Below are 25156 nucleotides of genomic sequence, written 5' to 3'. Positions count from 1 at the left end.
GTAGCAACCGTTTGCTGCTCGTGTGATCAACTAGACGCCGCATATGGGGAAATTTATTTTAGCATAGCAGGGCTGCGATCGCTTGTGCAGCCCTGCTATGCTAAAACAGTTTTGTGTGAAACAAGACTAGCCCTGCAGTTACTTACCCTGTGCGATGGATCCAGCAATGAAGATCCCGGAATTGACGTCAGACATCTGCCCTCCAAACTCCTGGACACGCCTGTGTTCGCTGCTCCACTCCCAGAAAACGGTCGGTTGACTCCCCGGAAACGCCTTCAGCATGTCACTCTTCTTGCATTCGCAACAGCGATCGCTTTCTCGCTGGGCAAAGACATGCGTGCGCATTGCGGCCGGTGCACATGTGCAGAACCGACCCGTTCGCACCGCTGAGATGAACCGCAGCGCGCAAACGCGTCGGAATGACCCCCATTGAGCGCCCGCCTCTGTACGGTGACTTTCTGCAGGTTCTCTGTTATGTGTTAGCTGTTCAGCTGTTGCTGTTTTCTGTTGCCAGCCGTTGCAGGCCTGGTTATGTTATGGTGTGCTGGTGTGTAAATCTCACCACACTTATTATTGTTATGCTCCTTCTCTCAAGTATGTCCTTTCTCCTTTGGGCACTGTTTTACCTATAACTGCCTGTGGGAGGGGGCATAGAGGGGAGGAGCCAGCACACCCATTTGAAGAAATTTAAAGTGCACTGGCTCCTTTTGACCCGTCTATACCCCATCGTACTAATCTGTCCCCCTTATGGACTACGAGAAAAGGATCTACTGGTAGGTATTAAAGTCATATTTTCCTGTCGTCTTCTGTTTTGTATAGCAGGTCTAGTAAGGCAGTATATTCCATGAGCCTATATAGTAATTAAATACCCATGAGATGCAAATAATTAATGTATATGTAGATATAGATATTTATATACAGCGGTGTAAGTCCAGCCCTCAATTTGTGTACAATCGATCAGTCAGCTGCTCTGGTGCCTTCTGTTGCAAATTAGATATATAAAAAACGAAATAAAAAAAAACAACAGCGGCACTCGGAGCCTGTGAAAACAATTCGGGGTATTACCTATAAACCAATGTTTCTGTGGCCGTAGCCCTTTTGTCAAGGTGTGAACAAACAGAAGTGTACAATGGTCTTAACTTAAATAGGTGAAGAAGGAGTCGGCACTGCCATCTCTGTTGAAACTAGGATTTGCGGGAGTGTGACATCATCACCATCAGACGCTTGTCTTAGCTCGCCCCTACAAAAGTGAATAAGAAAAAGGCAAATACATGGCATACAGAACCCCAAACATAAACAGAGATACAGTAAATAGCATAAAGCATCAGGGGGAGGCAAAGGAGGAAAGAGACGGCGGCTAACACTTACAGGATTAAGGACAAGATCCATTATAAGCAACAATTACTTTCCACCAAGATAACCTCTAATTAAATGGTAGTGGCAAAGATCTATAACTGATACATAAATACTGTTTTACACTACTTACTATATAATACTTTAAAACAGTGGATTACTACAATGTAGCTGCCGCAGCTTTTTTCCAATACAAATTGTGCTCTGTATACAGACTCAGGGGTCTGTATACTAAGACTTGGATGGAGGTAAAGTTGACGGAAATAAAGTACCAACCAACTAGCTCCTAACTGTCATTTTTCAAATCTAGCCTGTGACATGGCAGTTAGGAGCTGATTGGCTGGTACTTTATCTCCGTCCACTTTATCTCCATGCAAGGCTTAGTAAATAGACCCCTAAGTCACACACAATATAAACGAATCATATATCAAATTAATCAACAGAGTCTCCTTGTGCATCCTAGTCACATTGCGTTGCAACTAAGACTTGTTTTCTGCAAACAAAGATGCCAGACGTTAGCAGAGTTGCATGGGACCTGGCGGTTCACTCATGCCAGCAATCTCGCACTGAATGGCATATTAAGGCGGGTATGGGTCGTTGGGTCAACCCAACTTAGGTCGACACTCATTAGGTCGACCGCTGAAGGCCGACATTGCCATTAGGTCGACATGCATTGGGTCAACATAGGCGTTAGGTCGACATGTACTAGGTCGACAGGTCAAAAGGTCGACATAAGGTTTTTGGAGTCGTTTTCTCTGTAAAGTGACAGGGAACCCATATTAGTGCACCGTGTCCCCTCGCATGGCTCGCTTCGCTCGCCATGCTTCGAGCAGATTACCGTTCCATTCGTAGTCCACGTGGATCGTTAAGTATGGAAAAATCCAAAAAATATTTTTTTTTTAAAAACAAACTCATGTCGACCTTTTGACCCGTCGACCTAATGGCATTGTCGACCTTCAGTGGTCGACCTAATGGCATTGTCGGCCTTCAGTGGTCGACCTAATGAGTGTCGACCTAAGTTGTGTCGACCTAACGACTGTAACCCATTAAGGCTAGATGTATGAGGCCATATCTGTAGGCACACCCAAAAGGGTACCTGGGAGAAAAGGAGATTTTCTCTCACTAGTGGGTTATTGGCCAGTCAAAGCAGTTTGGAGAAGTCCTAGTTTGACCACTATTATTTCATAATCAAAATTATTTAAAAATAAGTATTTAATTTAGAAGAATAATAAAAAATATGCTATAAAACCCATATCCACATTTGGAAATGACAGCCTAAGGACGGAATCACACTATTGATTTCAGGAAAGTGGAATATCAATGCTCAGTTATGTAATAAGGGACTCTATAAGGAGCATAAAGGGCAGGATGTAATCTGTTCTAAATTGTTATTGATGTTAATGTCACCAATTGCAGCGTTATTCTGGCTACTTTGGCCTCTAAGTAGTGGAATGTAATAACCAGCATACTGTGACGGCTCTTAAAATTGGCCTTGACGTGCCTGCTGGAAACTGTAGTGTGCCATCCACTGCCCAAGGGGTGTGTGGAATATCCCTAGTGCTATACGCAAGTTTCTTTTACAAACCCCACTTCCCTAGTGATTCCAGCCCTCTACTGACCCTTCTAGGGCTGGTTGGCCTTTATTCCCTTGATTAGTCCGATACTTACTTAGGTTGAAGTGCTAGTGCTGGTTTTACTTTTGGGGGGTAACCCATGCCTTTGACTTTTCTTATTAAACCATTGTCCTTACATTATGCACGGTGACCGCTGTTCAAGTATGACTCCAATACTAATTCCTCTGTCCTGACATTAGAAATGATTAAACTAGGGTTGCCGTCTACAGTATCTTCACATGACGCGTTTCAGCTGTACAGTAATTTTTTTTTCAAAGATGACTTATAATCTTCAGTTTGACGACCTTTAGTCCAATGAGGAGAACACTGGCCCTTCATGGTCTAATTATTGCTTCTCAAGGTGTTATAACTGCTAGCAATCCACATCATATGTTTAAATGTATGTGATGTTTTTCTTGCCATTTCCTATGTATGTGATTGAATTTATTGTGGATAGCTAGAGTAGTTTTTGTCTGATTACCCACCCTGTGCCATTTGTTCTTTGATCAATTAGCATTTCAATCAGGTGACCAAATGTTCAGAGGTAGGCCTATTCTTAATCAGAGTCAGTATTTCTTTAGATTTAGTTAAGGGGTCAGCTTGCTGGGGGTAGCTTGCGTGGATTTTAATAAGTGTGGATTTAAGAAGTGTGTTATCCGAACAGTTAAAAAAACAGTTGAAAAAACATTAAACAACATCAAGGAAAGGTAACTTACTTTTACAACTTACTCCTACTCCACTTTAACCCAAGAAAACACAAACAACCACAGCATGTTCATCAAACTACTGTTTCTTATTTCTATTCATGGAATTCCCACCAAATTTCACACATTTTACACTCACCCTGAAACTCACCCCTCTGTGCACATTACAGCTTCTATTCTCCACTCCCCTCTTCTAACCACTCATGAGCTTTATACTTACTTCTCTGCAAGTACTTTGACAACCACAATTGGCCACCAGAATAAACACTCGCAAACATCCACCAATATTTATCTCACTCTTCTGCTTTTATTAGCTGGTGACATATCACCAAATCCAGGCCCCAACCACCTTTCCCTCTCACACTCAGCTATCTCAAAACAACATAGAAATCCATCTAACCTCATAAATATCACGTGTCTCCCATCCCCCTCCAAGTCACTAAAATGTGCCTTATTAAATGCACGCTCTGTTTGCAACAAATTAACATCCATCCATGACCTCTTCATATCTCACAACTTTAATCTGCTGGCTATAACAGAAACATGGCTCACACAATCAGACACGGCCCACCTGCAGCACTGTCATACGGTGGTTTCCACTTCACACACACATCTAGGCCTAATAATAGTAAAGGTGGTGGGGTTGGAATCTTACTGTCACAGTTTTTCACATACACTGTTCTACCTCAGGTTCCATCACTCGCTTTCACATCATTTGAAGTTCACTCTATCAGGATTTTCACCCCCTTCTCTCTGCGTGTTGCAGCTATCTATCGCCCTCCTGGGCAACCTAAACAACAATTTCTAGAAGATTGTTCTGCCTGGCTCCCACACTTCTTATCCTCTGACATCTCCACCATCATTATGGGCAATTTCAATGTAGCTCTTGACAGTCCACAATCTGTTCATGCATCCAAACTCCTTTCTCTAACCTCCTCTCTTGGCCTAACCCAATGGTCCGACTCCTCTACTCACCAGGAGGGCCACTGCCTTGATCTTGTGTTCACCAGGCTCTGCTCAGTTTCCCAACTCATTAACACTCCTTTCCCTCTCTCTGATCACCGTCACAATCTCTTCTATTACTTTAAATTCTAGGACACTAAAACCAAGCAAGCCTCCTCTAACACGCAGAAATACTAACAATATAAATTTTCAACAACTTTCCACTTCTCTGCAACAACGTCTCTCACCAATCTCTACATTCACCACACCTGACACTGCTGTATCCCACCTGCACCAGACCCTAGAGAGTGCCCTTGATGAAGTTGCTCCAGCTACCCATCACACTCCACGTAGGCTTAGATGCCAACCATGGCACTCTAAATCAACAAGATGCCTACAAAAACTGTCACGTAAGGTAGAACGTCAGTGGCGGAAATCTCAGAATCCAAGTGACTTTCTCACATATAAGACTACCTACCACTCCTATCGTCAGGCCCTGGACACTGCCAAACAAACATATTTCCAATCTCTCATCTCTTATCATGCCACCAACCCCAAACGACTTTTTAATACATTTAAATCACTTCTTTACCCTCCCTCACCTCCCCCACTAGCTACTATCAGTGCACAAGAACTTGCTTCCTACTTCAAGGATAAGATTGATAAAATCCGAGATGAAATGGTATGCTCTAACTCAGCCAGTGACCTGCTCAAATCCCTATCTGAACCCTCTGGCACTTTCTCTTCATTTGATCCCACAAGTGAAGATGAAGTATCAACACTCTTTTCATCCTCCTACTCCACTACCTCTCCTCTTGATCCTATACCATCACAGGTCAGCAAAAGTTTGTCTCCTGTGCTTATCCCAACCTTAACTAAAATCTGTAATCTCTCTCTCTCTACTGGCATCTTTCCATCTCTGTTTAAACATGCAGTGATTACTCCCATTCTGAAAAAACACAACTCTGACCCAAACACACTCTCTAACTACCGTCCCATTTCTCAGCTACCCAGTCCCTCCAAGCTACTTGAGAGACTTGCCTACACTCGCCTTACACACTTTCTTAACTCCCACAACTTACTGGACCCACTTCAGTCAGGCTTTCGTGCTCAACACTCCACGGAGACGGCACTGACCAAAGTAGTGAATGATCTGGTCACTGCTAGATCAAAAGGCCATTACACACTACTTATTCTTCTAGATCTCTCTGCTGCTTTTGACACTGTTGACCACTCTCTTCTCATACAAACACTAGAGTCCCTAGGTCTTCAGGACACAGCCCTTACTTGGTTCTCATCATACCTATCTAATCGATCTTTCAGTGTTCGCTTCTCTGATTCTACCTCCTCTTCTCTACCTCTATCAGTTGGAGTACCGCAAGGCTCAGTCTTAGGTCCTCTGCTTTTCTCAATCTATACCTCCTCTCTTGGTAAACTAATCAGCTCCTTCGGATTTCAGTATCATTTGTACGCTGATGATACTCAAATCTACCTATCCTCCCCAGATTTATCACCATCTGTATTGGCTCGTGTCACTGGATGCCTGTCTGCCATTTCATCTTGGATGTCATCTCGCCATCTCAAACTCAACATTTCCAAAACAGAATTAATTATTTTCCCACCAGCTAAGGGTAGTTACCAACCTGATATTGCCATAACTGTTGACAATGCAACTATCCACCCTACCCCACAAGCTCGCTGCCTAGGTGTCATCCTTGACTCTGAACTGTCGTTTGTTCCACACATTCAATCTGTCTCTAAATCATGTTACATGCACCTTAAAAACATATCCAAAATACGCCCTTATCTTACACAAGACACTGCAAAAACTCTGATCCATGCACTCATCATCTTCCGCATTGATTATTGTGATAGTCTCCTTACTGGTCTTCCCAAACATAGGCTCTCACCACTTCAATCCATTTTAAATGCAGCTGCGAGGCTAATCTTCCTCGCCAGACGTTCTTCCTCTGCTGATCCGCTCTATCAGTCCCTCCATTGGTTACCGGTATTCTACCGTGTCAAATATAAAATACTTTTACTTACATACAAGGCTATTACACAAACTGCACCATCATACATCTCCTCACTCATCTCAAAATATCTTTCTACCAGACCCCTCCGCTCTGCACAAGATCTGCGGCTCTCATCCAGATGTATTACCTGTTCCCACTCAAAATTACAGGACTTTACCCGGGCTTCACCCACTCTGTGGAATGCCCTCCCACGCACAATAAGACTCTCCACTAGTCTCCAAACCTTTAAACGTTCCCTGAAAACTCATCTCTTCAGACAAGCCTACCAAATTCCTGACTCACACACATAACTTTCAATGCTTCCCTATCCAGTTACATTCCCTCTGCACAGTCCCCATAACCTCACATTTTGTCTTCCAACATTGCTGGGTGATCATATCATACAACCCACTAAGAACCTAGCAATCTGGGGAAACATTATGTAACAGGTTGCATCTATCCTTGTGTATCAATACCTATTTCCCTATAGATTGTAAGCTATGTCTGTCTTTGCCCTGTTTTGTTTTATAACTGTTGTTCTAATTGTAAAGCGCAACGGAATATGCTGCGCTATATAAGAAACTGCTAATAAATAATAAATAAATAATAACAATAGTTGTACCGATACATAATGTCTAAAATTGTGCCCTTCAAAATGAAAATATTCCCTCACTGATTGGAGGCAGGGTGCTAGTGGGAACACTATAAATCTGAAGATGTTCGATGCCTGTACAGCTAGAAGTTGGGCGATGTATGCATGTTTGCTCTGTATGTTATAATTCTGGGTACATCTGTCTACTGGTGACCCGCCAGCCATAGGAAATCATCTCCTATAATTCTAATATTGTTTATTTCAGTCTTCTGCTGTCGGCAGTAAAGATGATGAAGAAAAACAGAGATCTGCGCAGAGGAAACGCGTTCTCCCCACCTGGATGCTGCAGGGGGATCTCCCAATTCAGATTCTTCCATCAGCTGTTATTAAAGCAGGTGGGTGAACATTTTCTATAGCGTGCAGAGGCCAGACACTTAGCACAGCAGGCCTGCCCGTTCTTTTCTTCTGTGAATGACAGTAGGGCGACTACATCTATAACGCTAGCGCTTTCCTAGCTAATCACCACATACTGTGTTCTATGCATTATGTATGTACTCAGCTCTTGTAAATGTAAATACACATTACTGTACATTCACTTCAGCCACTTAGTATTCCATTGGTTTATTTTTAAGGAAATTGTAATGTCCATTTACATAGGCTTTTACAGAATACTAACCTGCATTATAAATGATCTGTCTTTGACGTGGTTATTTTATATATTGGCTTTTCAAATATAGTGTATTATGAATTAGAGGAGCTTATTCAGTGGAAGTATACTCTGAGTAGTCGTGATCCTGGTCAAATTGGTTCTTTCTATATACAGATGTAGACACGCTCATCGTGGCTGCGACTAGGGTGCAACTCGTTTGATGTGATGCGCAGCATGCGCGTGTGTCTTCTGCGCAGCATGCGCGTGTGTCTTCGTCACACCCGCAGCCATGAACATTGCATTAAGTGGCAAAAGTCGCAGCCCGGCTTACAAAGTTGCGGGTGCGACTAGACGCATCGGGAGTGCCTGTGTAGACACTTTGCAGCCACGATAACCGTGGCTAGATCTATATTTGAGAGGAAGACCCTATACTGCAACCTGTAATGTTCTGTGTTAAAGATCCCTTATGTTTGCAAATAGTGACAGTATGTATAGCTGTAGCTGCAATGAATATATTAAGATATATTGCTATACTTGTATAAAGCGAGTTAATTAGCATTAAAAACATTGTGATACCGCCTATGAATTGGTTTAACATTGACATATCAGTCTCCAAGATTATATACAGATAAGTCCTCATATACCTTTGCTACAGTTGCGCCAAACAGCCCCTCTTGGCACTGCAGGTTCCACGAGACTATAATAGCGTCAGGCATCTTTTGCCGAAAATGTAACTTAGACGCAGCGCAGTGCAGCTAGGATGCATGGGGAGACTGTGCTGAGTAATGTGTTATGACACTTGTATATCTGTGTGTGAATGAGACTCTGAAATTACATAGGAAATGCTTCAATGTAGCAGCTGCAGCTTTTTTCCATACCAAGTTCTGTTGTGCTTCATATACAGTCTGACAAGTGGCACATATCAGTAGCATCATTACGTTAGTAGAGTTGCACGGGACCAGTCAGCTCACAGCTCACTCACTTCAGGTATCTCTCGCTGCATGCCGTATTGAGGCTGGATGCTTGCACCAAGCCTCTATACCAGTGATTTTCAACCTTTTTAAACTCGTGGCACACTAAACAACATTTGAAAATTGCCAAGGCACACCATCCGTTTTCTTAATCAATATAATATAAATATATAACAAATATAAACAATAATAAAACAATTGGCCCCCGCAGAAATAAAATAAATAACTTCACCCCCACTATAAAAAAAACACATTTGCTCCCGTAGAAATAAAACATAGTAATTCCACAAACTGTCCCCACATATTAATGGCACACACTGTCCCCACATAGTAATGGCACACACTGTCCCCACATAGTAATTCCACACACTGTCCCCACATAGATAGTAATTCCACACACTGTCCCCACATAGTAATTCCACACACTGTCCCCACATAGTAATGGCACACACTGTCCCCACATAGTAATGGCACACACTGTCCCCACAGAGCAATGGCACACACTGTCCCCACAGAGTAATGGCACACACTGTCCCCACACAGTAATGGCACACACTGTCCCCACACAGTAATGGCACACACTGTTCCCACATAGATTTGGCACACACTGTCCCCACATAGTAATGGCACACACCGTCCCCACATAGTAATGGCACACACCGTCCCCACATAGTAATGGCACACACTGTCCCCACATAGTAATGGCACACACTGTCCCCACATAGTAATGGCACACACTGTCCCCACATAGTAATGGCACACACTGTCCCCACATAGTAATGGCACACACTGTCCCCACATAGTAATGGCACACACTGTCCCCACATAGTAATGGCACACACTGTCCCCACATAGTAATGGCACACACTGTCCCCACATAGTAATGGCACACACTGTCCCCACATAGTAATGGCACACACTGTCCCCACATAGTAATGGCACACACTGTCCCCACATAGTAATTCCACACACTGTCTCCACATAGTAATTCCACACACTGTCCCCACATAGTAATTCCACACACTGTCCCCACATAGATAGTAATTCCACACACTGTCCCCACATAGATAGTAATAACACACACTGTCCCCACATAGATAGTAATACCACACACTGTCCCCACATAGTAATTCCACACACTGTCCCCACATAGTCATTTCACACACTGTCCCCACATAGATAGTAATTCCACACACTGTCCCCACATAATAACTCTGCACATTGAAACCCCCCCCCCCCTCCCACAGTAATTCCACAACTTGCCATCCCCCCCTCCCCCTCCCACAGGAATAAAGAAATAAAAATAAAAAAAAACAATGGCTCCAACCTCAGTATACAGCTCAGTCCTCAGCATTGGAGCAGTGAGAAGCAGCACGGAGCGTTCCCTCCCAGCATTGTGTCAGAGCAGAGCACACCACGGAGAAGCGCTGGGCGGGGGACGGGAAGGCGATATCACGTGGAACGGGTGACCTATGAGTCATGCGGCGGTGCATCACTGTAACAGATCACGGCCGGCCCACGGAGGTTCTCTGCGCTGCCCAAGCCTGATATCAGTTACTGCTGCAGTTGATAGTGGTGTGGCAGGCATCTCTGGCGGGCGAGTAGTGGCAGCTCCCCTGAGGACTGCCTGCGGCACACTTGTGTGCCGCGGCACAGCAGTTGAAAATCCCTGCTCTATACAGATCTATTCTCATACACTATTGTGCAGTCGCACCAAACAGCCCCTCGCAGTGCACCAGGTCCCCTGTGACTCTGCTTGCACCAAGCGTCTATACAGATCTGTTCTCATACACTGTTATGCAGTTGCGCAAAACAGCCCTTCCCAGTGCACTAGGTCCTGTGTGACTCTGCTTGCACCAAGCCTTTATACAGATGTGTCCTCATACACTATTGTGCAGTCGCACCAAACAGCCCCTCCCAGTGCGCCAGGTCCCATGTGACTGCTTGCACCAAGTGTCTTTTTCGCTTGAATGTGCGTTGTAGTTAAAATGTGATGCTTCAAAACAGCTTCATGTGTCTTCACTGATTAATTTGATATACGACACTTGGACATCTGTGTGTGAATGAGTTTGAGTCTGTATACAAAGTGCTGCTATGCTGCGGCTATTTTTCATGCCATGTTCTATTGTGCCTCATCTGCGACTTTGATAGCAATTCCCTGTTTTTGGGCAGGTCTGGAATCTTTTTTGTGTGTTTTGTTTTCAGACTATTCATTTGTGCGAATAGATAGATATTTTTATGATTTGAGTATTGTTAAGGGGGGCTACACACCTAGAGATATGTGCTGAGTGATCTATCACAGACCGCTCAGCACACAGCGCGAGGGGGGTTGACGGACGGGGGGCGCTCACTTCACACAGCGCTGAAGTGAACGACCTGACTAGATTGTGCCTGCATGCAGGCACAATCTAGAACCGGCAATAGCAAAGCGCGGGGCCGTGCATCGCTATCGTTGTGGGAATACACACTGAGTGATCCATGCTTAACGTCTAAAGGGGGGTACACACGGAGAGATCCATGCTTAAAATCTAAGCAATCTCACTAGATTGCTTAGAATTTAAGCACGGATCTCTCGTGTGTAGGCCCCCCAGCGATAGTGATGCATCACTATCACCGGTGCCAGATTGAGCCTGCATGCAGGCTCAATCTAGCAGGTCGCTCACTTCAGCACTGTGTGAAGTGAGCAGCCTCCCCTCGCTCAGTACACATCGCGCTGTGCTGAGCGGGGGGAGAGATGTGTGCATCACTCAGCACACATCTCTTAAGGGGTATATTCAATAAGGTTCGGATCCATTCCGACATGCATTTGTTGGAATAGGTCCGACAACCCCTATTCAGTGGACTGCCAAATCCGACTGTTGGATTTGGCCGTACCTGGGGTGCTGTTCTGCCGCTGCGGCTGCCGGGTGCGCTGACAGCGGCGGCCGTCAGGGGGTAGGTGACTGTAGCGGGCAGGAGGTGACGGCAGGGGGAGATGGACGACGGCGGGGGGAGATGGGCGGCGGGGGCGAGCTGCGAGCATCTGCGGCAGTGGAGACTAGTGATGTCTGCGGCGGGGAAGGGGGGCGCTGCAGGGAGAGAAGTGCCTGGCCGATCCACGTGTTTTCCGACAAGTCATGAATTCCCGACTTGTCGGGAAAAAAATGCCGTCAAAACGGCAGCTTCCGACAGTTATTGAATATACCCCTTAGTATGTACCACCCTTAAGCAATCTAGTCAGATTGCTTAGAAATTAAGCACGGATCTCTCTGTGTGTACCCCCTTTAGCTTGTACGTTTGTGTATTCTTGCAATGTTTGAAAGAGGCTTTAACTATTATCATTAAATGACTGTATTTACAATTCATCATCTTACATCCTCCAAAGCTATTATGTGCCCATGGATCGTGTTGTTTGCTTTTTATACTGTGCTGTAGAAATGTTATTTTGATCATCATACAAATATTTGTTCTTCTTTGTCATTGTTTGAAACAAATGACAATCACCAGCCATAAGGACAGCTTACAGCGCTGGTTTCTTTCAATGTACAGTATATATTTGTTTTTACATAAGCAAGCTTGCGGGCGATTCTCCATGATGCACGAGACAGCAACACAAATTCAAATGACATACTTCTCCAAAATACCACCTCAAAACGGACACCATCCACAGCAGACAAAGACTTTGTTTGCGCTCCACCAGCGGAGCTTGCATTCCAACATCGTCAGTGCACACCCCCATCACCGTGACTACATAGAAACATTTCTCTAACGTCCTAGTGGATGCTGGGGACTCCGTCAGGACCATGGGGAATAGCGGGCTCCGCAGGAGACAGGGCACATCTAAAAAGCTTTTTAGGTCACATGGTGTGTACTGGCTCCTCCCCCCATGACCCTCCTCCAAGCCCCAGTTAGGTTTTTGTGCCCGTCCGAGAAGGGTGCAAACTGGATGGCTCTCTTAAGGAGCTGTTTAGTAAAGTTTTTTTTTAGGTTTCTAATCAGTGATTCCTGCTGGCGACAGGATCACTGCAACGAGGGACTTAGGGGAGAGACTTGCAACTCACCTGCGTGCAGGAGGATTGAAGTTTTAGGCTACTGGACACTGAGCTCCAGAGGGAGTCGGAACACAGGTCAGCCTGGGGTTCGTCCCGGAGCCGCGCCGCCGATCCCCCTTACAGACGCTGAAGAAAGACGGCGGAACGGAGGTCCGGAAACAGGCGGCAGAAGACTTCACAGTCTTCAGAGAGGTAGCGCACAGCACTGCAGCTGTGCGCCATTGTTGCTACACGGCTCACTGACACGGTCACGGAGGGTGCAGGGCGCTGCTGGGGGCGCCCTGGGCAGCAATATAAATACCTATTTGGCAAATAAATACATCACATATAGCCATTAAGGCTATATGTATGTATTTAACCCAGGCCAGTTTTCCTAATAACCGGGAGAAAAGCCCGCCGTGAAAGGGGCGGAGCTTATTCTCCTCAGCACTCAGCGCCATTTTCCTGACCAGCTCCGCTGGTGAGGAAGGCTCCCACTCTCCCCTGCACTACAGAAACAGGGTTAAAGAGAAGGGGGGCATAAATTGGCGATATAATTATATATTAAGAGCCCATATATAGAAACAACACCTTTTAGGGTTGTTATATACATTATGGCGCTTTTGGTGTGTGCTGGCAAACTCTCCCTCTGTCTCCCCAAAGGGCTAGTGGGTCCTGTCCTCTATCAGAGCATTCCCTGTATGTGTGTGCTGTAGGTCGGTACGTGTGTGTCGACATGTATGAGGAAAATGTTGGTGAGGAGACGGAAAAAATTGCCTGTAATGGTGATGTCACTCTCTAGGGAGTCGACACCAGAATGGATGGCTTACTTATGGAATTACGTGATAATGTCAACACGCTGCAAGCCGGTTGACGACATGAGACAGCCGGCGGACAAATTAGTATCGGTCCAGGCGTCTCAGACACCGTCAGGGGCTTGTAAAAACGCCCATTTACCTCAGTCGGTCGACAGACACTGACACGGACACTGACCCCAGTGTCGACGGTGAAGAAACAAACGTATTTTTCCTTTAGGGCCACAAGTTACATGTTAAGGGCAATGAAGGAGGTGTTACGTATTTCTGATACCACAAGTACCACAAATAAGGGTATTTTGTAGGGTGGGAATAAACTACTTGTAGTTTTGCCTGAATCAGATAAATTAAATGAAGTGTGTGATGATACGTGGGGTTCCTCCGACAGAAAGTTATGGGCGGTATACCCTTTTTCCCGCCAGTAGTAAGGGCGAGTTGGAAAACACACCTTAGGGTGGACAAGGCGCTCACACGCTTATAAAAAACATGGCGTTACCGTTTCCAGATACGGCCGCCCTCAAGGAGCCAGCTGATAGGAAGCTGGAAAATATCATAACAGTATATACACACATACTGGTGTTATACTACGACCAGCAATCGCCTCAGCCTGGATGTGCAGCGCTGAGGGGGCTTGGTCGGATTTCCTGACTGAAAATTTTGATACCCTTGACAGGGACAGGATTTTATTGTCTATAGAGCATTTTAAGGATGCATTTCTATATATGTGTGATGCGCAGAGGCATATTTGCATTCTGGCATCAAGAGTAAATGTGATGTACATATCTGCCAGACGAAGACACGACAGTGGTCAGGTGAGGCAGATTCCAGACGGCATATGGAAGTATTGCCGTATAAAGGGGCGGTCCATTGGACCTGGTGGCCATGGCAACAGCTGAAAAATCCACCTTTTGTTACCCCGAGTCACATATTGGCAGAAAAGGACACAGTCTTTTCAGTCTCAGTCCTTTCGTCCCCATACGGGCAGGCGGGCGAAGGCCAGTCATATCTGCCCAGGGGGAGAGGAAAGGGAAGAAGACTGCAGCAAGCAGCTCATTCCCAGGAACAGAAGCTCCTCACGGCTTCTGCCAAGTCCGCAGCATAACGCTGGGGCCGTACAAGCGGACTCAGGTGCGGTAGGGGGTCATCTCAAGAGTTTCAGCAACACTCGCAAGGGAACTCCGGGATCCTACATGTAATATCCCAGGTGTACATTGGAAATTCGAGACGTCTCCCCCTCACACAATTCACAGGCTGTATTCCCAGCAGGTGATAATCAAAGTACCCTTCTTACAACAAGGAAGGGGGTAGTATTCCACACTATATTGTGGTACTGAAGCCAACCGGCTCGGTGAGATCTGAAATATTTGAACACTTACATACAAGCGTTCAAATCAAGATGGAGTCACTCGGAGCAGTGATAGCGAACCAGGAAGAAGTGGACGATATGATGTCACTGGATATCAGGGACGTTTACCTACAGGTCCAAATTTGCCCTTCTCACCAAGGGTACTTCAGGTTCCTGGTACAGAACTGTCACTATCAGTTCAGACGCTGCCGTTTGGATTGTCCACGGCGCCCCGGGTCTTTACCAAGGTAATGGCCGGAATGAGGATTTTTCTTAAAAGAAACATGGACGCTTTCCTGATAAGGGCAAGGTCCAGAGAACAGTTGGAGGTCGGAGTAGCACTATCTTAAGTAGTTCTACGACAGCACGAGTGGATTCTAAATATTCCAAAATCGCAGCTTTTTCCGACGACACGTCTACTGTTCCTAGGGAAGATTCTGGACACAGTCCAGAAAAACGTGTTTCTCCCAGTGGAGAAAACCAGGGAGTTATCCGAGCTAATCGGGATCCTCCTAAAACCAGGAAAAGTGTCAGTGCATCATTGCACAAGAGTCCTGGTAAAAATGGTGGCTTATTACGAAGCAATTCCATTCGGCAGATTTCCCGCAAGAACTCTTCAGTGGGATCTGCTGGACAAATGGTCCGGATCGCATCCTCAGATGCATCAGCGGATAACCCTATATCCAAGGAAAAGGGTGTCTCTCCTGTGGTGATTACAGAGTGCTCATCTTCTAGAGGGCCGCAGATTCGGCATTCAGGATTGGATGCCGGTGACCACGGAGGCCAGCCTGAGAGGCTGGGGAACAGTCACACAGGGAAAAAATTTCCAGGGAAGTGTGATTAAGTCTGGAGAATTCTCTCCGCATAAATAAGCTTAGAGCAAATTTATAATGCTCTAACCTTAGCTAGACCTCTGCTTCAAGGTCAGCCGGTATTGATCCAGTGGGATAACATCACGGCAGTCGCCCACGTAAACAGAAGGGCGGCACAAGAAGCAGGAGGGCAGTGAAAACTGCAAGGATTTTTCGCTAGGCGGAAAATCATGTGATAGCACTGTCAGCAGTGTTCTTTCCGGGAGTGGACGACTGGGAAGCAGACTTCCTCAGCAGGCATGACCTCCACCCGGGAGAGTGGAAACTTCATAGGGAAGTTTTTCAACATGATTGTGGACCGTTGGCAAAGACCAAAGGTGGACATGATGGCGTCCCGCCCGAACAAAAAACGGGACAGGTATTCCGCCAGGTCATGAGACCTTCAGGCGATAGCTGTGGATGTTCTGGTAACACCGTGGGTGTACCAGTCTGTGTATGTGTTCCCTCCTCTGTTTCTCATAACCAGGGTATTGAGAATTATAAGACATAGAGGAGTATGAACTATACTAGTGGCTCCGGATTGGCCAAGAGGGACTTGGTACCCGGAACTTCAAGAAATGCTCACAGAGGACTAAGGGCCTGGGGAGCTAAGAAGGGACTTGATTCAGCAAGTACCATGTCTATTCCAAGACTTACCGCGGCTGCGTTTGACGGCATGGCGGTTGAATGCCGGATCCTGAGGGGAAAAGGCATTCCATAAGAGGTCATACCTACCTTGGTCAAAGCCAGGAAGGAGGTGACCGCACAACGTCATCACCACATGTGGTGAAAATATGTTGCGTGGGTGAGGCCAGGAAGGCTCCACGACGGAAATTCAACTAGGTCGATTTCTACACTTCCTGAAAACAGGAGTGTTTTGGACCTCAAATTGGGGTTCATTAACATTTAAATTTCGGCCCTGTAGATTTTCTTCCAGAAAGAATTGACTTCAGTTCCTGAAGTCCAGATTGTAAAGGATGTATTGCATATACAGCTTTTTTGTGCCCCTAGGGGCACTGTGAGATCTCAACATAGTGTTGGGATTTCTTAAAATCATATTGGTTTGAACCGCTCAAATCTGTGGATTTAAAATATCTCACATGGAAAGTGACCAGGCTGTTGACAAATATCTCACATGGGAAGTGACCATGTTGTTAGCCCTGGCCTCGGCCAGGCGATTGTCAGAATGGGCGGCTTTGTCTTACAAAAGCCCATATTAAAATTTTCCATTTGAACAGGACAGAACTGGGACTCGTCTCCAGTTTCTTCATAAAGGGGTGTCAGCGTTTTCACCTGAAACTACCTCTTGTGGTGCCTGCGGCTACTAGGGACTTGGAGGACTCCAAGTTACTAGACGTGGTCAGGGCCCTAAAAATATATATATATATATATAGTTAGGACGGCTGGAGTCAGAAAGTCTGACTTGCTGTTTATACTGTATACACCCAACAAGCTGGGTGCTCATGCTTCTAAGCAGTCTATTGCACGCTGGATTTGTAGTACAATTCAGCTTGCACATTCTGTGGCAGGCCTGCCACAGACGAAATATGTAGATGCCCATTCCACAAGGAAGGTGGGCTCATCCTGGGCGGCTGCCCGAGGAGTCTCGGCATTACAACTTTGCCGAGCAGCTACGTGGTCAGGGGAGAACACGTTTGTAAAATTTTACAAATTTTGATACTCTGGCTAAGGAGGACCTGGAGTTCTCTCATTCGGTGCTGCAGAGTCATCCGCACTCTCCCGCCCGTTTGGGAGCTTTGGTATAATCCCCATGGTCCTGACGGAGTCCCCAGCATCCACTAGGACGTTAGAGAAAATAAGAATTTACTTACCGATAATTCTATTTCTCGCAGTCCGTAGTGGATGCTGGGCGCCCATCCCAAGTGCGGATTGTCTGCAATGCTTGTACATAGTTATTGTTACAAAAATCGGGTTATTACTATTGTTGTGAGCCATCTTTTCGGAGGCTACTTCGTTTTGTTATCATACTGTTAACTGGGTTCAGATCACAAGTTGTACGGTGTGATTGGTGTGGCTGGTATGAGTCTTACCCGGGATTCAAGATCCTTCCTTATTGTGTACGCTCGTCCGGGCACAGTACCTAACTGAGGCTTGGAGGAGGGTCATGGGGGGAGGAGCCAGTACACACCATGTGACCTAAAAAGCTTTTTAGATGTGCCCTGTCTCCTGCGGAGCCCGCTATTCCCCATGGTCCTGACGGAGTCCCCAGCATCCACTACGGACTGCGAGAAATAGAATTATCGGTAAGTAAATTCTTATTTTAAGTCTTTGTCTGCTGTTGATGACGTACTCACATGGCAGGAAGTAGGGAAAGCGGATATTGGATGGTGTCCGTTTTGAGCACATGGTGGTGGGTCTTTATAAGGTGAGCACTTTGTTATTGCTTTTTTATCCTGATGAAATGGTTAAGTCCATGAAACGTTGACCTAAGCAACTGGTGTCAGACTGATTTATGTGATCCTGGAGTGTGGCGCGGAGACATTGGTATTAACGGCTTACATTGAGAGGCGGCGTAAGCACCCGGACAAGTAACTATATATTATTAGGCGAGCCGGACTTTGCAGTGTATATGTATATGTGTGTGTATATATATATATATATATATATATATATAAACTAACATACGGATCGGCACTCTCCTTACAACAAGCATATGTGCAGCTACGGTACCCTCTGGAGATGATTACTTACAGGGCAGTCCTAGACAAGCAGCAGCACTCGGAGACTTGAACAAAGTGATAGCAGTGGAATTTAATAAGTCGCATCACATCAGAAAAAAGGATTTCCTTTTTCTGATGTGATGTGACTTATTAAATTCCACTGCTATCACTTTGTTCAAGTCTCCGAATGCCGCTGCTTGCCTAGGACTGCGCTCTCTCTCTCTCTCTCTCTCTATATATATATATATATATATATATATATATACACACATACATACATACATACATACATACAAACATACATGTATATATACATATATACACACACACACAAACAGTGGAAAACACAGCACTCAGTGAAAGATATAACAAACAAAACAAATGGTGGTGCAAGGTCAAAGAAGGGTTAATATTGAGACTCACTCTTACCAGGTAATATAAAAAGAAAAACCAGCACTCACTTTTAGAGATAAAAACACGATTATGTATTATTCAAAAAGATTCCACTGCATATAGACTAACTGCTGCATCTTTCGGTCTCTATGCATTGGACTCTTTATGAAGAATAAATAATAAATTCGTTATCTCTAAAAGTGAGTGCTGGTTTTTCTTGAGTGTCAAATTTTATATATACATATATATATATTTATATATATATATATAGTAGAATGGAGGTGCGGCACTCACGGCATTCAATAACGGACTAGCAGCGGTCACGTACTTGTACTACAAGTACGTGACCGCTGCTAGTCCGTTATTGAATGCCGTGAGGGCCGCACCTCCATTCTGCTACATGCATTTACCGTGAGGGCACCGGCTGCTTTGCCTTTAATTACTTTGGGAGTGCCACTCTTTCCTCCACATATATATATATATATATATATATATATATATATATATATATTCTCTAACGTCCTAGTGGATGCTGGGGACTCCGTAAGGACCATGGGGAATAGACGGGCTCCGCAGGAGACTGGGCACTCTAAAGAAAGATTTAGTACTATCTGGTGTGCACTGGCTCCTTCCTCTATGCCCCTCCTCCAGACCTCAGTTAGAATCTGTGCCCGGCCAGAGCTGGGTGCTTTTAGTGAGCTCTCCTGAGCTTGCTAATAAGAAAGTATTTTAGTTAGGTTTTTTATTTTCAGAGAGCTTCTGCTGGCAACAGACTCTCTGCTACGTGGGACTGAGGGGAGAGAAGCAAACCTACTAACTGCGGCTAGGTTGCGCTTCTTAGGCTACTGGACACCATTAGCTACAGAGGGATCGAACACAGGACCTGACCTTGTCGTCCGTTCCCGGAGCCGCGCCGCCGTCCCCCTCGCAGAGCCAGAAGCCGGCAGAAGCAGAGAAGACATCGAAATCGGCGGCAGAAGACTCCTGTCTTCACATGAGGTAGCGCACAGCACTGCAGCTGTGCGCCATTGCGCCCACACTAACCCACACACTCCGGTCACTGAGGGTGCAGGGCGCAGGGGGGGGGGGGCGCCCTGGGCAGCAATTGATACCTCCTGGCGAAAGCTGCATATAGACAGTTGGACACTGTTATATGCATGAGCCCCCGCCATTAATTTTACACAAAATCGCGGGACAGAAGCCCGCCGCTGAGGGGGCAGGGCCTTCTTCCTCAGCACTCACCAGCGCCATTTTCCTTCCACAGCTCCGCTGAGAGGAAGCTCCCCAGGCTCTCCCCTGCAGAATCACGGTAGAAGGGTAAAAAAGAGAGGGGGGGCACATAAATTTAGGCGCATTAATCATAATACAGCAGCTACTGGGTAAACACTAAGTTACTGTGTGATTCCTGGGTCATATAGCGCTGGTGTGTGTGCTGGCATACTCTCTCTCTGTCTCTCCAAAAGACCTTGTGGGGGTCCTGTCCTCATTTAGAGCTTCCCCTGTGTGTGTGGTGTGTCGGTACGCGTGTGTCGACATGTTTGACGAAGAGGGCTATGTGGAGGCAGAGCAAGTGCAGTTGAATGACGTGTCGCCGCCGATGGTGCCGACACCTGATTGGATGGATATGTGGAAGGTGTTAAATGATAATGTAAACTCCTTACATAAAAGGTTGGATAAAGCTGATACCTTGGGCCAGTCAGGGTCTCAACCCATGCCTGATCCTACAGCGCAGAGGCCCTCAGGGTCTCAAAAGTGCCCACTATCCAAAATGGTTGACACAGATGTCGACACGGATTCTGACTCCAGTGTCGACGACGATGATGCAAAATTGCAACCAAAAATGACAAAAGCTATACGTTACATGATTATAGCGATGAAGGATGTTTTACACATATCAGAGGTAAACCCTGTCCCTGACAAGAGGGTTTATATGTATGGGGAGAAAAAGCAAGAGGTGACTTTTCCCCCTTCACATGAGTTTAATGAGTTATGTGAAAGAGCGTGGGATTCCCCTGATAAGAAAGTCCTGATTTCCAAAAGGTTACTTATGGCGTACCCTTTCCCGCCAGAGGACAGGGTGCGCTGGGAATCCTCCCCTAGGGTAGATAAAGCTCTCACACGCTCATCTAAGAAGGTGGCCCTGCCGTCACAGGATACGGCCGCCCTAAAGGATCCTGCAGATAGAAAGCAGGAAAGTATCCTGAAATCTGTTTATACACACTCAGGTACTATACTGAGGCCGGCAATTGCGTCGGCGTGGATGTGTAGTGCTGTAGCAGCGTGGACAGATAATCTGTCTGAGGAAATGGATACCTTAGACAAGGATACCATTATGCTGACCCTGGGGCATATAAAAGACACTGTCCTATATATGAGGGATGCCCAGAGGGACATTTGCCTACTGGGCTCTAGAATTAATGCAATGTCAATTTCTGCCGGGAGGGTCTGTGGACTCGGCAGTGGACAGGTGATGCTGACTCCAAAAAACACATGGAGGTGTTACCTTACAAGGGTGAGGAAATGTTTGGGGACGGTCTCTCGGACCTGGTTTCCACAGCTACTGCTGGGAAGTCAAACTTTTTGCCATATATTCCCTCACAACCTAAGTTAGCACCGTATTACCAAATGCAGTCCTTTCGCGCACAAAGAAGCAAGAAGGTCAGAGGTGCTTCCTTTCTTGCTAGAGGCAGGGGTAGAGGAAAAAAGCTGCACCTTACAGCTAGTTCCCAGGAACAGAAGTCCTCCCCGGCTTCCACTAAATCCACCGCATGACGCTGGGGCTCCACGGGTGGAGCCAGGAGCGGTGGGGGCGCGTCTCCGACATTTCACCCACCAGTGGGTTCGCTCACAGGTGGATCCCTGGGCTATACAGATTGTGTCTCAGGGATACAAGCTGGAATTCGAGGTGATGCCCCCTCAACGTTACCTCAAATCGGCCCTGCCAGCTTCCCCCATAGAAAGGGAAGTAGTGGTAGCGGCAATTCACAAGCTATTTCTCCAGCAGGTGGTGGTAAAGGTTTCCCTTCTTCAACAGGGAAAGGGATACTATTCCACAATGTTTGTGGTACCGAAACCGGATGGTTCGGTCAGACCTATATTAAATTTAAAGTCCCTGAACATTTATCCGAAAAGATTCAAGTTCAAAATGGAATCGCTCAGAGCTGTCATTGCAAGCCTGGAAGAGGGGGATTTTATGGTGTCTCTGGACATCAAGGATGCTTACTTGCATGTCCCCATTTATCCGCCTCATCAGGAGTACCTCAGATTTGTGGTACAGGACTGTCATTACCAATTCCAGACGTTGCCGTTTGGGCTCTCCACGGCACCGAGAATATTTACCAAGGTAATGGCAGAAATGATGGTGATCCTGAGAAAGCAAGGAGTCACAGTTATCCCATACTTGGACGATCTCCTCATAAAGGCGAGGTCCAGGGAGCAGTTGCAGATCAGCGTAGCGCACTCTCAGGAAGTGTTGCAACAGCATGGCTGGATTCTGAATATCCCAAAGTCGCAGCTGATTCCTACGACGCGTCTGCCCTTTCTAGGCATGATTCTGGACACAAACCAGAAGAAGGTGTTTCTCCCGGCGGAGAAGGCTCAAGAGCTTGTGACTCTAGTCAGAGACCTCTTAAAACCGAAACAGGTGTCGGTGCATCACTGCACGCAAGTCCTGGGAAAGATGGTGGCATCGTACGAAGCCATTCCCTTCGGCAGGTTCCATGCGAGGATCTTTCAATGGGATCTGTTGGACAAATGGTCCGGATCGCATCTTCAGATGCATCGGCTGATCACCCTGTCCCCCAGGGCCAGGGTGTCTCTTCTGTGGTGGCTACAGAGTGCTCACCTTCTCGAGGGCCGCAGGTTCGGCATACAGGACTGGGTCCTGGTGACCACGGATGCGAGCCTCCGAGGGTGGGGGGCAGTCACTCAAGGAAGAAACTTCCAAGGGTTGTGGTCAAGTCAGGAGGCTTGTCTGCACATAAATATCCTGGAACTAAGGGCCATATTCAACGCCCTGAGTCAAGCGGAGCCCCTGCTTCGCAACCAACCAGTTGAGATTCAGTCAGACAACATCACCGCGGTGGCTCATGTAAACCGCCAGGGCGGCACAAGAAGCAGAGTCGCGATGGCGGATGCCACCAGGATTCTTCGGTGGGCGGAGAATCACGTGCAAGCACTGTCAGCAGTGTTCATTCCGGGGGTGGACAACTGGGAAGCAGACTTCCTCAGCAGGCACGACCTTCACCCGGGAGAGTGGGGCCTTCATCACGAAGTCTTCACTCAGATTACAAATCGATGGGAACTGCCACAGGTAGACATGATGGCGTCCCATCTCAACAAAAAGCTACAAAGGTATTGCACCAGGTCAAGAGACTCTCAGGCGATAGCTGTGGAACGCCCTGGTAACACCGTGGGTGTTCCAGTCGGTCTTTGTGTTTCCTCCTCTTCCTCTCATACCCAAGGTGCTGAGAATCGTAAGAAGAAGAGGAGTGAGAACAATACTCATTGTTCCGGATTGGCCAAGAAGGACTTGGTACCCGGAACTGGAAGACATGCTCACAGAGGACCCATGGCCTCTGCCTCTCAGACAGGACCTGTTGCAACAGGGGCCCTGACTGTTCCAAGACTTACCGCGGCTGCGTTTGACGGCATGGCGGTTGAACGCCGGATCCTAGCGGAAAAAGGCATTCCGGAGGAAGTTATTCCTACGCTGATAAAGGCTAGGAAGGACGTGACAGCAAAGCATTATCACCGCATATGGCAAAAATATGTTGCTTGGTGTGAGGCCAGGAAGGCCCCTACAGAGGAATTCCAACTGGGCAGATTTCTGCACTTTCTACAGTCTGGAGTGACTATGGGCTTGAAGTTGGGATCCATAAAGGTCCAGATTTCGGCCCTATCCATTTTCTTTCAAAAGGAACTGGCTTCTCTTCCTGAAGTTCAGACGTTTGTTAAGGGAGTGCGGCATATTCAACCCCCTTTTGTGCCACCAGTGGCACCTTGGGATCTCAACGTGGTGTTGGGTATCCTGAAATCCCACTGGTTTGAGCCACTTAAGACCGTGGAGCTGAAGTATCTCACGTGGAAAGTGGTCATGCTATTGGCCTTAGCTTCGGCTAGGCGTGTGTCAGAATTGGCGGCTTTGTCGTGTTAAAGCCCCTATCTGGTTTTCCATGTGGACAGGGCAGAATTACGGACTCGTCCCCAATTTCTGCCAAAGGTGGTGTCATCTGTTCATTTGAACCAACCTATTGTAGTGCCTGCGGCTACTCGTGACTTGGAGGATTCCAGGTTACTAGATGTAGTCAGGGCTTTGAAGATTTATGTAGCCAGAACGGCTGGAGTCAGGAAAACTGACTCGCTGTTTATCCTGTATGCCCCCAACAAGTTGGGTGCTCCTGCTTCAAAGCAAACCGTTGCCCGCTGGATCTGTAACACGATTCAGCAGGCTCATTCTGCGGCTGGATTGCCGCATCCAAAATCAGTGAAAGCCCATTCCACAAGGAAGGTGGGCTCTTCTTGGGCGGCTGCCCGAGGGGTCTCGGCATTACAGCTTTGCCGAGCTGCTACTTGGTCGGGTTCAAACACATTTGCAAAATTCTACAAATTTGATACCCTGGCTGAGGAGGACCTTGAGTTTGCCCATTCGGTGCTGCAGAGTCATCCGCACTCTCCCGCCCGTTTGGGAGCTTTGGTATAATCCCCATGGTCCTTACGGAGTCCCCAGCATCCACTAGGACGTTAGAGAAAATAAGATTTTACTCACCGGTAAATCTATTTCTCGTAGTCCGTAGTGGATGCTGGGCGCCCGTCCCTAGTGCGGACTTTCTGCAATACGTGTATATAGTTATTGCTTAATAATGGGTTATGTTATGTTATGTTGGCATCCATTGTTTGATGCCCTGTTGTTGTTCATACTGTTGACTGGATAATGTAGTGATGAGCGGGTTCGGTTTTACTCGGTTTTACTCGGTTCTCAAAACGGCATCTTATTGCCTATCCAAAACACGTGACATTCGTGAGCCAATAGGATGCCGTTTTCAGAACCGAGTAGAACCGAGTAAAACCGAACCCGCTCATCACTATGGATAAGTGTATCACAAGTTATACGGTGTGATTGTTGTGGCTGGTATGAGTCTTACCCGGGATTCCAAAATCCTTTCCTTATAATGTCTGCTCTTCCGGGCACAGTTTCCTTAACTGAGGTCTGGAGGAGGGGCA

General features: G+C 46.6%; 1 protein-coding gene across 3 annotated transcripts in view; it reads left to right on the top strand.

Annotated features, from left to right (window-relative positions):
* Nucleotides 1-25156, top strand: part of APLF (aprataxin and PNKP like factor) — a 390356-nt gene that overhangs the window by 199495 nt on the left and 165705 nt on the right. For all 3 annotated transcript variants that reach the window (XM_063918498.1, XM_063918497.1, XM_063918499.1), the window contains one exon: nucleotides 7485-7614. In XM_063918498.1, the coding sequence (XP_063774568.1) occupies nucleotides 7485-7614 (130 nt within the window). The remainder of the gene's footprint in view (nucleotides 1-7484; nucleotides 7615-25156) is intronic.

The sequence above is a fragment of the Pseudophryne corroboree genome, chromosome 4 (assembly GCF_028390025.1).
Source record: "Pseudophryne corroboree isolate aPseCor3 chromosome 4, aPseCor3.hap2, whole genome shotgun sequence".
Taxonomy (NCBI): Eukaryota; Metazoa; Chordata; class Amphibia; order Anura; family Myobatrachidae; genus Pseudophryne; species Pseudophryne corroboree.
This window is presented reverse-complemented; position numbering and strand designations above follow the sequence as displayed.